This window comes from Mixophyes fleayi, chromosome 11, assembly GCF_038048845.1.
Source record: "Mixophyes fleayi isolate aMixFle1 chromosome 11, aMixFle1.hap1, whole genome shotgun sequence".
Classification (NCBI taxonomy): Eukaryota; Metazoa; Chordata; class Amphibia; order Anura; family Limnodynastidae; genus Mixophyes; species Mixophyes fleayi.
The window spans coordinates 17,112,360-17,124,680 of record NC_134412.1 but is presented as its reverse complement, the minus strand read 5'-3'; the positions used below and the strand labels follow the sequence as shown (position 1 = coordinate 17,124,680).

The following is a 12,321-nucleotide window of genomic DNA, read 5'->3' as shown; positions in this document are numbered from 1 at the left end:
GGGCAGTCTTGGCAAAGGTGCCCACCAGGACCAAAGGCAGTTAAAGTGGCAGTCTACTAATACATTGACAAGATGAATCTAGCTCCAGAGGCCGTCTTTGAACAATATTTTTTTAAAATCTATGGAAAAATAAAATTGTCTGCAATAATCAAGTCCCCCCCCCTTAATGTATTATTGCTACTTATATCACTGGCATAATAGGGCACAAGAAATATAGACAATGGTTATTTACTCTTTCCTAGTGTACATTTATATTACCACGTTTATTAGCACCCTTTATCTTACAGAACGCTAGCAAATCGTTTTGGTTTCAGATAGTAGGGACTGGTCGGTCTATTGAGAGGGAAGGGGAAAATTAACCAGTCTCTACAATTTTCTATTATCGCCAAGTTAATCATTAAGTGACGGCAATAACTCCAGTAATACAAAGCCGTGTGTGAGGTCACAACTATTGCATGAATACACAAATCCCAATATTTATAAGAATGTAAAGTCAATGACTGGTTCTACGAATGAGATTCGGTTAATAGTGATTACATCATGGTAGGAGAAAGGGCACTTGGTTCCCCCTAACGCTGGGATTTCAACACAAAAACAAACATGGCCGCCTCCGTGATCACCCTGCAGATGTCTTCTCTCACACGACATAGCGTAAACATGTTTTTTTTTTTTTAATGTTTTTATTTCGTTACAGTAAGAAATATTGCACATGATCAACATGTCTGTTCTGTCTCAGTCCTCTCTTTGAACAAACGAAAAAAAAAAAAAAAAAAATGTAAGCGCAAGATGTCTCCGCGGTCTGATCTGTGGGTAACGCTGGTGGCAGGAAAGTGGGCACGAGGGGCTGGCTTCTCCCCCTATCACTGTTCAGTCTTCCTGGCGTATACAGGGGGGGTTACAAGATACAGGTTTGTGCATTGCCGCTGTGAAGCAGTTCATGTCCTCTAAAAACAAGCAAATTGTTGTATAAAGGAATACGGAGCATCCACCCTCGCACACACCCTGGTATAATACACTGCTTCTGTATTGCAGGTTGTGATGGAATGCTCTGGGTCCTGTCCAATTCCACCACCCCGTTCCCCTGCCACCAAAATGCAGACCAGGTTACACACATAGTAGTACTCATCCAGGCCTAGCCAGAGTCTTACGTGCTGCCGCCCCGTTGCGTAGGAAAGCTTAGTAGCACTATATAATGCAGCATGTTTGTTTCTGGGGCAGAGGGGTCGCCCGCGCAAATACAGCATCAAAACTCAAACCATAATGACAAGCAGGCAAACCCTCCCTAGTGCACAATACATCATCACATGACAGGAAGGGGCCAAACCTGCGCCCTGGATCCCGACACCCCACACACACATTCAGGGACATTTATGAAAACTGCCGCCAAGGGTGGGGGGTACAGCTGGCGCTACTCCCAGCTGCCCCCATTCAATCGCATTTTCTAAACTGCAGTAGAAAAATAACTATCTGGTTGCTACGGATAACACCACCTTTTTTAAATTGACCACCAATTTTCATGAATGTCCATCCCCCCCCCCCCCCCCCCCGTCCACATATCAATGTGACGCTTTATCCACACCATGCCCTGTACATATTAAACGCTGTGACGTACCAGGACGTCGTTGCACTGCGAAGTAGCCGATGGCCTTTCTATCTTCATACGTGGACAGAGAAATATCTATGTTTATAGCAGATCGTACAGACAGCACACAACCACTCTATACGCATGTAGCCAGTTAACCCTTGCTATAAATGACAGCACCGACAGACCCTCTATGAATATAGCAGTAACTGTGCAAGAAAAGTATACACCGTTCTCAGTACGCATGTGCATCTGGGCATACTGACGGTGTACACTCCCTTTTATATACAGCAGAGTAAGTTCTGTATAGTGAAAAGAAGAAATCTCTATACACAGCAAGATTTGCCTCTGTATAGTATCCATCCGTACGGACTGCACACAAGGCGTCGTATGTGGAAACTGGCGCACAGGAAAACCATGATAGGACCTCACATAAAAACAAAACAAACGTGGCGTTTTAGGGATCATGACGGCATCGATCCGATTGGTTGCTACGTGATACAGTTTCCAGAAGAGTGTACGCTGTGGGACAGTTTGGGCTCAAAACACAGATAAGCGTTAAAATGAAATGTCAGGGAAACGTTGCAATAAGAACAGAATCAACAAAAGAAATAAAAGACGCCTGTGTGCAGTCTGTACCCCCCCGACACTCGCCCCTTCCACAGATATATTCACACACGTGTATAATACAGACATACACATAGTGTATATATATGTATATATAAGTGTGTGCATATATGGCGTGTTCTGTGACTGACGTTCGTTTCGGATGATCCTCATCAGAATAAATTTTAACATCACTTGTCTTGCATAAAAAGGTCTATATATATATAATTATATATAATATATTTATATATTTATACAGCTCCCCATAGTGCAGCTGCTTTTCATTGAACTAAAGTGTCATAAGAAAATATGATTTTCCGCTAAAAATCCCCCCCTCCCTCCCGATACGGCACTTGTGTCCACACGTGTGTAGGACAGTGTCAGAATCACACCTACAACAACAATTTCCGTTCACGCCCCCCCAACACACACACTCAACCGATACAACCGCACGGCTGTATATTCTGACCTCGCTGCTGCTACACCACTGCTGGTCTGACAGGCGCTCAGCGATCACCACATTACAATTACACCGCATAGCACACGCTGCTACATTACTGTTCATCCTCCTCCCGTTTCTGAGCATCCTATGCCATACAGGAACCCCGTGCGGAGGGACCAAGGGTGTGACCGCTTCCCCCGCAGAACCTCCACAATTAATAGAGAATGAGTCCATTTGCCTTTTTCTTTAAAAAGAAACGGAGACAGAAGAGCATGAGCCGTTCTGGATAGTCTCTCGTTGCAACTTGCTCTCTGTGCCTAAGGGAGGGTGCCGCTGCCCATACAGAGTGCACGTTCTACCAAGGAATGGGTGGATTGTCTGTGCATAAGGGGCAAAGTCTGATGCGGAGAGGGGAGTAGGTAAACCCCCACGTCAGCCCTGGTTATTCCCCCTCCAGTCTGGGAGTTTAGTGGGTGGCTATACACAAAGAGGTCCCACCCTTGACCACTCATCTGCTGCTTGTGGGGTCAGGAGGTTCTTGGGCTCCCTCCCAAGCGGCATCAGAGGGCTCGGTGGGGCGAAACGCATGATCCTGGGGGGGCTGCATGTCAGAAGATCCGGTCTCAGAGGTGCTTGGGGAAGAGTGCTCAGGAAAGGAGGGCGATTCCGTCGGGGTGGCGGCTTGCATGATCTTCTGTCGGACCTCACGGATTTTCAGCTGAAGACACACCTTGGTGGGAAAGATGTCCGAAAACCGGGACTGGAAGGCAGCGGTAGACTGAGCTAAGAAAGTTGAGACAAAGAAGAGTTGAGTTTGCAAAATACTAGCAATAAGCAACATATTCAATCTCCCAACAACATCCATCACATTGAAGTGGGTTTTTCACATTTCCTAGTCATCATTCCACCTGCCCACCACGTTCTTGAATAAAAGGCCGCATCAGAACCTACTTTCCATTCCTCTTTTATCCAGGTCTACTACCAGCTAAATGGTTCACATCCAAGGCTACATCTCCATGACCTCCCCTTTATTCTCCTCATTCTTCCGCTTACCCCTCAAATTTTAATCCCCCCCATCAATCCATGTTAAATCCCTTGTCTTCCTTTTCCCTCCTCATGAACACTCACAAGATGGGAAGAATCCATGCTCCTGGAACAGCTGCATGACCAGAGCTCGGCGTTGATCGAGAGTCCGGCGTAATGACGAATAGGGAACTTTATCATACTCCAACTCAGCCAACATGTCTTCTGCCTCGCTGCCCGCTGGGGAAAAGAAGAAAGGAAAAAACCTTAGGACCGGAATCAGAAACCAAGGCGATACACTGAGAACTGGAAAAGGAATGACCGCTGTTGGCAGGGGAAATGAGCTTGGCCAAAAATGCAAACAGAGATGTACATAGAGACCATACCTGTTCTCTCAAACGTGAAGATGTCCCCCTCACATTTGGCACTCTTTGGGGTGTTGGGTTCAGAGCTGCAGCTAGAGCGTCTACGCATCTTCCTCTTAGGAGAAATTGGATCCTCCGTGGAAGAGTCCAAATCTGACAAGAACAGAAATGACGTTTAAAAGAACGCTCTATCATTCTTCCATCCATGGAAGAGTATTTTTATTGTCCCACAGAGAAGCAAAATGCATAGTGATCCAAAAAAACATCATCCCAATGAGGAAAGACCTTTTACCTAGTCACATATGGTCCCATATCTTTAGGTAAGGGCACATACCGGTAGAATTTTTGCGTTTCTTGCGATAGGAGCCCAGGATAGCCCGCGGGGAGGTGGCAAGAGACTGAAGCGTGGGTGAGGGCAACACTTCTTCTGGCTTAAATTCAGGAAGCTCAGCAAAACGTTCTTCGAAGTCCACTTCTGACAGTACCCTGCTGATGGTAGAGCAAGAGACATAAGTAGCTGAGGATAGGGGGGGTCTGGTCAATCACTAGAGTAAAAGTAGATAATATATTGATGAGAAAAAAAGAAAAAAAATCTTTATACGTTATGTATAATAGTTCTATAATTTATATTCAAGGACTCACTTGTCAACCGAATCAAAAGTCTTCTTTAAGGGTGGAGGGCGGGATTTGGTTTTTTTGACCGGTCCGTCCTTTCTGTCTGGAACCTCGGAGGAGGGTCCTGCAGACCGGCCAGCCTCTCCCGGAGAGCCACTAACACTTGCCGAGGATGGTGTAGCCACAGGGGAAGAAGGTGGCGGAGGAGCGCTGGCGCTATCCGAACGACTCTCCGGAATTGTGAGTTTCCATTCTGTAGAATACTAAATCAGAGAGACAGAGATTGTCACGAATCCCCTTAACTGCAAGGCGACCTATTAATGTGTACTCATTATCTACACACATTGGAGGCAGCCATAATCGAATGTTCACGACAATGCAGCCAATCAATTTATTAGAAACCAGTAAGTGAGGCATAAGCAATGCCTCGAAGGTCGCTGGTTCCCAAGGAATTGTGGAATTACATCTAGACAACAGGTACACTACTGTAGGCTAAGGGGTCGATTCAATTAGCGAAAGCAAACAAACATTACTATGGAACCTCGCAGTAATGTACTATTGTACTATGTACAATGTTGCGCTAAGTACTATTGAAACTTAGCGCAGCATTGTGTTGTGGCTGAAGGTTACGGTAAGAATTGGTGTTACAAGTTATTAAAACATCTGTTCTAAAATTAACATATTTTTGCACAGAACTACAATAGGTTATGCTATATTTTATTATAAATACTTATTACTTATGAATGCCTTCAAACCATCCCTAATTGACATTAATAAGTGGACCTCTATAGATAGAAGGTCTTAGAGGAAGGGAAACTATCACTGAAGATGTTTAATGCAGGCGAAATGCGTTGGTGGTTTTCACCTCCTACTCCTCCCCACGTGGAGAACACAAGGTGGAAGTCCCAGTGGACAACAACTACTTAATGGGGGGTATCAAATAAAAAAGGGGTTATCAAACGAGGACAGCTACTCAGTTTTAGTGAATAGTTTGAAGGTTTCAATAAAATGTACATGGGCTCAACACAGTGGCAGATTCAGGGGGGGCAGGGGGGTGCAGCCAGGCAGCACATTGTCACTGCCGAGCAGGCCTGCACATAGTGTGCAGCCGCCGGCAGCCTTAGAAGTAAAAAAGGGGACGGGGCCTAAATCGCCGCCCCCCCCCCCCCTAAATCGTCCGGGGTAGGAAATTTTTCTAGATCCGCCCCTGGCTCAACATTATGCAGGAAGCTGGAGTATTATAACAGGGTCTTAACAAGCCCCCCCAACAATATTTATAAATAAAAAGCCGCTACTGTGTCAGTTACCACGGATTCCTTCTTGACAGTAGGCGACTGTGGGGGTTCTCTTTTGATGTCTGTAGCTACACTCTGTAAGGGAGATCCCACCGATTTCTCCTCCGTTATAGTCTTTGCCCACACGTCTCGTGGTCGATCCTCTGCCGCTGGCAATCTCGGCTTCGCTTGGGCCAGGTCTCGAGGTGGAGCTGCTGTGAAGGGGCCGGCAGAGGCAGATAATTGTTCCATTGCAGGTTCTCGGACAATGGAGACTCCTCGAGGTTCTGTTGTATACCTAAAAAGACACAACGGCAGGGGTGAACTAATGCCCAGCTGGTCAATGGGGGGAGCATTTGTGAAAACTGGCACAGGTTAAAGAGAGGCCTTAACCTCAATTACAGACCTCATTGGATGTGGCAAACAGCACATGCAATCTGTCTCGATAATCTAACCGTCCTGTTCAGGTTTCTCTCAATGGCCGTAAACCAATATATGTATCATCATTTATTTATATAGCGCCAGCAGATTCCAAAGAGCTTTACAATTGGGAACAAACAGTAATAAAAGAATACTGGGTAATACATACAGAGAGAGAGGTAAGAGGGCCCTGCTTACAAGCTTACAATCTATGGGACAATGGTTTGATACACAAGAGTAAGTGATACATCATATTGAATATTGGTCCAGCTAGAATGCAAAAGTTACAAAGTATTTAGTGGGCTGTGTGGTCAGTCACACAACTATGTTGGTCAGAGGGTTGTTGTCTTGTGTTAGCTGTGTAGAGGGTGGTAATAGGGTAACCAAGGGAGATTAAGAGGGTGGTTGAGGAATATTATAAGCTTGTCTGAAGAGGTGGGTTTTTCAGAGAACGTTTGAAGGTTTGAAGACTAGAGGAAAGTCTTATTGTGCGAGGGAGGGAATTCCATAAACTGGGTGCAGCTTAAATAAAGTCCTGTAACCGGGCATTCGAGGATGTGATGAGAGTGGAAGAGAAACGCAGATCTTGTGCAGAACGGAGGTGTTGAGTTGGGAGATATTTTGAGACAAATGAGGGGATGTATGTTGGTACAATTTTGTTGACAGCCTCGTATGTGAGAAGAAGAATTTTATATTGGATTAGTTGAAAAACAGGCAACCAATGTAGAGACTGTCAAAGCGACTCAGCAGACGATAAACTATTTGCAAGGAAAATCAATCTAGCCGCTGAGTGCAATATAGATTGTAGGGGCTCGAGTCTGACTTTGGGAAGACCAGTAAGGAGGGAATTACAATAGTCGATGCGGGAGATGAGTGCATGAATTAAAAGTTTTTGCAGTGTCCTGTGCGAGATTTGTGCATATTCTGGAAATGTTTTTTAGATGTATGCAGCATGATGTAAATATAGAATTGATGTGGGGAACAAAGGATAGTTGCGAGTCAAGGATTATACAAGCAGTGAGCTTGCGCGGTGGGATTTATGGTCATGTTGTTAACAGAAATAGAAATGTCAGGCAGTAAGCTTCCATTGTGGGAATATTATTATCTCTGTTTTTGAAAGATTGTGTTTGAGTTGGCGAGAGGACATCCAAGATGAAATGTCAGAAAGACAGTCGGTAACGCGGTACAACACAGATGTAGGAATCTAGTCATCTGGCTTGATCACCAAACAAACAAGTTGTCCACTCAAGTGCAGGACAAGATTATCTAATGACCAGATCGATACAAGTGGGCAGAACAAACAGACTGAAAAGGGATATTCTGGGCTCTGAAATAACGGTCTTAGACGTAGAGTTGGGAGAGGACTGAAGTCTGCGAAGGACAGCAAGTGTGCATGGTTCATAAGCCAGCATGTAAAATGGGCCTCTCAAGTGCAGTTCTCAGTCCTGTCCACACCTACCAAATTTGGCTATAAATGTCATATTAGGTACAGACCTGGTTGTTCCTCATCTAAAGCCCCAATCTGCAAAGTGTTAACCATTGTTTAAAAGATAAATCATTCAACTTACCAACACTCCCAATTTTCTTCCCTTAAACCCATTCTATTCAGTCGGTTTTACTATTTTCTCTTCCCTCTACAAGCACCAAGTTCATGAACAAGGCAGCAAGTATTCGTAATTGTAAGCGCTACAGTATATGCTGGCGCTATATAAATTGCCTCCTGATTTTCCTCCTGTTCTGCTGTACATCATAAGCTCCTGCGAGCGGCGCTCTCTCTCACCACCTGTCTCACTGAATGCTCCCGTTGGGTCTTGATATAGATGTACCCACTGTATAAACATTGGTTCAGTCAACTAAACTTCTGCCTCCACTGTGTGTAAGGTAACGGGACCACCGGATCATTCTCTTACTTTGGTTCGGATGTCTCCTCGCGAGGTGGCAATGCCGTGGGGCGGGAGGTGGTGCGCACGCACGAGGAAGGCGAAGTTGCTTCATACGATCCCACGGGGATATTAGCGATGGCGGCCTTTACCTTCTGAGGCGGTTTCGAGGGGTTCCGCTGAGACTTGGGGGCCACCAAACTGAACGTTACCGAGGAGGCTACATAAGCAAAAAAACAGAATGGTATTATTATAGGATATTATAGAACTACAACTTAATGTAGCTTTTATAGTTCTCTCTACACAGCCGTACTGTATAAAATAACTGAACTTGGCTCCATAATGTACATTCACTGGTAATTATGGCCACTACTAGATACTGCTATACATTGTTGTTATGTTCTAAGGCTCCATTAGAAAACTGATAGGAGTATTAAAACAACAGTGTTCCGCTTCTGCTGTACAGTACGATTATTTCATCCAATTATCTGCATGAAACCACATAAGACTATAATGTATTTCGCGGGGGGGGGATTGTTAGCAGAAAGGGATTTCTATGAGCTACTAAGCAACCAATTTGCCATAGGCCTCAAGGCGAGGGATATACTAGAAACCAGGCTAGTGACTGTATAGCACAATATATTGGCTTCCCAATTCTGCAACAGCTGGTTCCCTGCAGAGCCGGCTACACTACAACTCTGTCATGCAACAACTGGATGAAGCAACAGAGGAGAGGTGATAAAGAGCTAGTTCAGGATTCAATATATCTACTAGATTTCGGTGTTAGCCAAATCATACCAGTAGCAGCAAATGTGCTTCTATCAGAAAGACAAACAAATAACGATCAGATGATATAAAAGTACATACCAGTGACAGTGGTGACCTGGGAGGTGCTCCCCCCGGTGGATGGTGCGCTGATTGTCGGTGGGGAAGTGGTGGCTTTGGGCAGGATGGCGGTAGGTGCAGCATGCATGGTGCCTGTACTTGCCACGGTATACACCAAGTTCTGCGCGGGAGAAGCCGCTGGAACGGTCAGCGTGCTGGACCCAACAGAGGGGTAGATGGCGGTCAAGACCTGGCCGCTGCTGGTCGGGGGTACAGGAGGTGTGGAGGCCGGAGAGACGCCTACCTGCCCTGGGGCAAATATCTGGCCTTGTCCTGGAATAAAAAAAAATAAAATAAAAAAAAGAAGTAATTAAAAATAGTACGAACAAACATAGTACACAATACAGAGAGACATAGACCAGATTCTAGAATTACTGGGTGTATTTTATTAATTCTGCACACATTTCAGATGTATAATTGTTTTTAGCATTTACACCTTGTTCATGTGGATTATACCATTGCTAACATTTGCTACATGACCATGAAGACCAGTGTATTCAAACAAATGTCATGATAAGAGTTGGTCGTCCATATTGTCCCATCGCTAGTTCTACAGGAGTCCTATCTGATCAAAATCCAATCCCCTATGGTAGAAACCTGATTAACAATGACCCCATTCGCTATGTGCATGGGGGGAGGGGGGGTCAACATTCCACCCAGTAGGTGAACCCATTATGCGTTGAGATCTGGCCGTTCAGCCCCGCATCCGAACTACGTTGGCCATCGTTGTATGTGGCTCAATCACGTACACGGATGGTGGTTTGGAAGTCGCGCTGAACAGCCAGACCTCTAAACGTGCGGCGCATCTCCAGATTGTACATTGCAAAATTAAAAGATCGATCTACAGCCGAGGCAGCCATACTGTGGGCAGGACCAAGATGCACCCTATCAATTCGCTAGGAGCTAGGGACATTATTGAAGGATGAAGAACAAAACAACTCGGTGAGGTCACCAGTCCCTTATCTACCGATAGGGTGAATATCTATTCAGACAACCCGGATTATGCCACCATGTGTGTCTTGCACGCACATAATACCCTGAACACAGCACTTCCAAAGGCACCAGAGCCAGGACTTACCTGCTAGCAGTGGCTGAACGATGGTCTGACCACTTGGACTTATGGTGGTGAACCCGAGGGCCATGGAGCCAGCCCCAAGGGATGGCTGTACACAGGGGGCAGTGCCGGGTGTTGCCGTCTGGGAGTGCGAGCTGGTGGTCACCATAGGTAGAGAAGCTCCTCCCGCAGAGGGCACATATGTGATCCTGCCCCGGAAAGAGAAATTGGGATGAGAACCAGGTAGATGGGACGTCCGAATATCACATTGTAAGGGATGAGAGATTCATGGGTGACACTTAGGGGCAGAACAGCAATGCCATCATACAACGGTAGGAGTGACTGGCAATGTATGGATAAATACTTGGCAAACTCACCTGGTAGTCGACGGCAAAATTACTTTCTGCGGCTGAGAAGTTGTCGCCACGACGGCTGCGGTCGTCATGGTGACGGGAATAGCACTCTGGAGTGTTGAATTGCTCGGGGGCACTAAGGCACTCTGGGATGTTGCCGACGTTTGCACCATGGGCATCGGAGTGATCTGTATAATCTGCAAGGAAGTCGATGTGATCAGAGGAGGGGAAAAAAAAAGAAGAGGAAGCAGAATTAAACACAAATGACCGGAAAGAGGAGATAGATGGGAGGTGGGAGGAGGTGCAGTGATACAAAGGAGGAGAATTTGGAAGGGTGATGGAATAGGGCAGAGGACACACTCACTTTGTTGGTGGTCTGAGCACCGTTCTGCATGGGGAAGGGAGAGGTTACTAGCGGTAGTTGTGTTGCGGGGCCCGTCCGCACAGTCACGTGAGGTGCAGTCACAGGAACGAGCATCTTGCCCTGAACCTGAGCACTGGGTGAAAGAATTCCTGGACCAGGCAGCAGCTGTGTGCAAGTCCCAGGCGAGGGGGCAGGAGACACCGACTGGGCTATGGATGAGAGAGGGCACAATGAGTTTCCCGTAGGACAAACACCCAAGCAGAAGCGAGAGGAAGGGTTTGTTAGTCTCCTACCTTTGCTGGCTACTGACACAATACCCAGTGATGGGCTGGCAGAAGGGCCAGGCTGGACGATGGGCACACCTTGAGGGGTGGTAATCACCTTAGCGTTCGCAGATGGAAGGGTGAAGTGGATGCCCCCTTGAAGTTGTTGTGGTATGGTAGGCAAGATGTACTGCACTTGGGTGATATTACCCCGCTTGCCTGATGTTGCAGGAAGCAGATGCTGTGGCTGGAGGATGCCCAGGGGTACTCCTCCGTTGGGGCTTCCCGTAGGATTCTGGGTAATGAACTGTAGCGCTGTAACAGGAGCAGGAGTTGCTCCATGTCCAGAACCGGGTGCAGGCTGTCCGTAGCTAGGTGCCCCCACCAAAAGGTTGGTCACTAGCCCACCCGCTGGTTTGCCCTGCGAGTGGGGGGAAGAAGCAGGGGATGTCAGCTGTTGAATTGGTTTCCGGTCATGAGCATACACCACTCCAATGCCTACGGGTGAACCAGGTATCCGGCCATCACATAATTCACTGTTGCTGCTGCTCCTGGCAACGGGCAATGGTTTGCTTGCGATGGGCACAGGTGTGCTGCTTACTGGTTTCACTACATTAGTAACCACGGTGGAGGCTTGCTTGAAGCCTGGTGGTAGGACTCCAAATCCTTGTGGCCCTGACACAAGTACAGTCCCTACTGTGGGAATGGTAGGGCGGCTGTCAGAGGTTCCTCTGTGCCCATCATAAAGTCGAGGAGCAGGAGAATACAAAGTGCTGGAAGGGTTTACAGACGGTAGACTGGGCAGAACGAGGGTCTGGGGGGCAGTAGAGGAGATGACGGACTGAGTGGTGTATTGACCGACAGGAGGGGCTCCATCTCCTGGGATCTTCTGCCCCACACTGTCGACACTGCGTTTCCTCTTGTAGGCGGCACCAGGATCCACCATGGTAAAACGGACTTCTGGGGGCCGTTTGGCTTGGTGGTGGGTGGAAGGCCGAGGAGGAGGTTTGGCAGGAGGGAGTGGAGGATACCCGCGGGGGAAAGAGGCTTGTGGATGATCACTTGTCTTGGGCGACTGAGCCAAGGTCACGGGTCTTTCCGATTTCAAGTCTTCAGAGGACAGTGGATAATTTCCAGAAAGGGAAGAGGAACGAATAACAGGTGAAAAGACCCCCGGTGGAGCCACCTAAAAAAA

The 12,321-nt window shown here is 46.9% G+C and overlaps 1 protein-coding gene across 4 annotated transcripts in view; it reads right to left on the bottom strand.

The window, feature by feature from the left end:
* Positions 1 to 725: 725 nt before the first annotated feature.
* Positions 726 to 12,321, bottom strand: part of CIC (capicua transcriptional repressor) — an 85,946-nt gene continuing 74,350 nt past the window's right edge. For 2 of the 4 annotated variants that reach the window (XM_075191025.1, XM_075191026.1), the window contains exons 11-22: positions 11,157 to 12,312; positions 10,864 to 11,072; positions 10,524 to 10,696; positions 10,171 to 10,355; positions 9,075 to 9,365; positions 8,238 to 8,427; positions 5,941 to 6,205; positions 4,661 to 4,896; positions 4,353 to 4,507; positions 4,040 to 4,171; positions 3,759 to 3,893; positions 726 to 3,413 (exon numbers count right to left, since the gene is read on the bottom strand). In XM_075191025.1, coding sequence (XP_075047126.1) covers positions 3,139 to 3,413; positions 3,759 to 3,893; positions 4,040 to 4,171; positions 4,353 to 4,507; positions 4,661 to 4,896; positions 5,941 to 6,205; positions 8,238 to 8,427; positions 9,075 to 9,365; positions 10,171 to 10,355; positions 10,524 to 10,696; positions 10,864 to 11,072; positions 11,157 to 12,312 — 3,402 coding nt within the window. In that variant the 3' untranslated portion in view covers positions 726 to 3,138. Of the gene's footprint in view, positions 3,414 to 3,758; positions 3,894 to 4,039; positions 4,172 to 4,352; positions 4,564 to 4,660; positions 4,897 to 5,940; positions 6,206 to 8,237; positions 8,428 to 9,074; positions 9,366 to 10,170; positions 10,356 to 10,523; positions 10,697 to 10,863; positions 11,073 to 11,156; positions 12,313 to 12,321 lie in introns of those variants that run through there. The other 2 variants (XM_075191027.1, XM_075191028.1) reach the window with 2 other exon arrangements.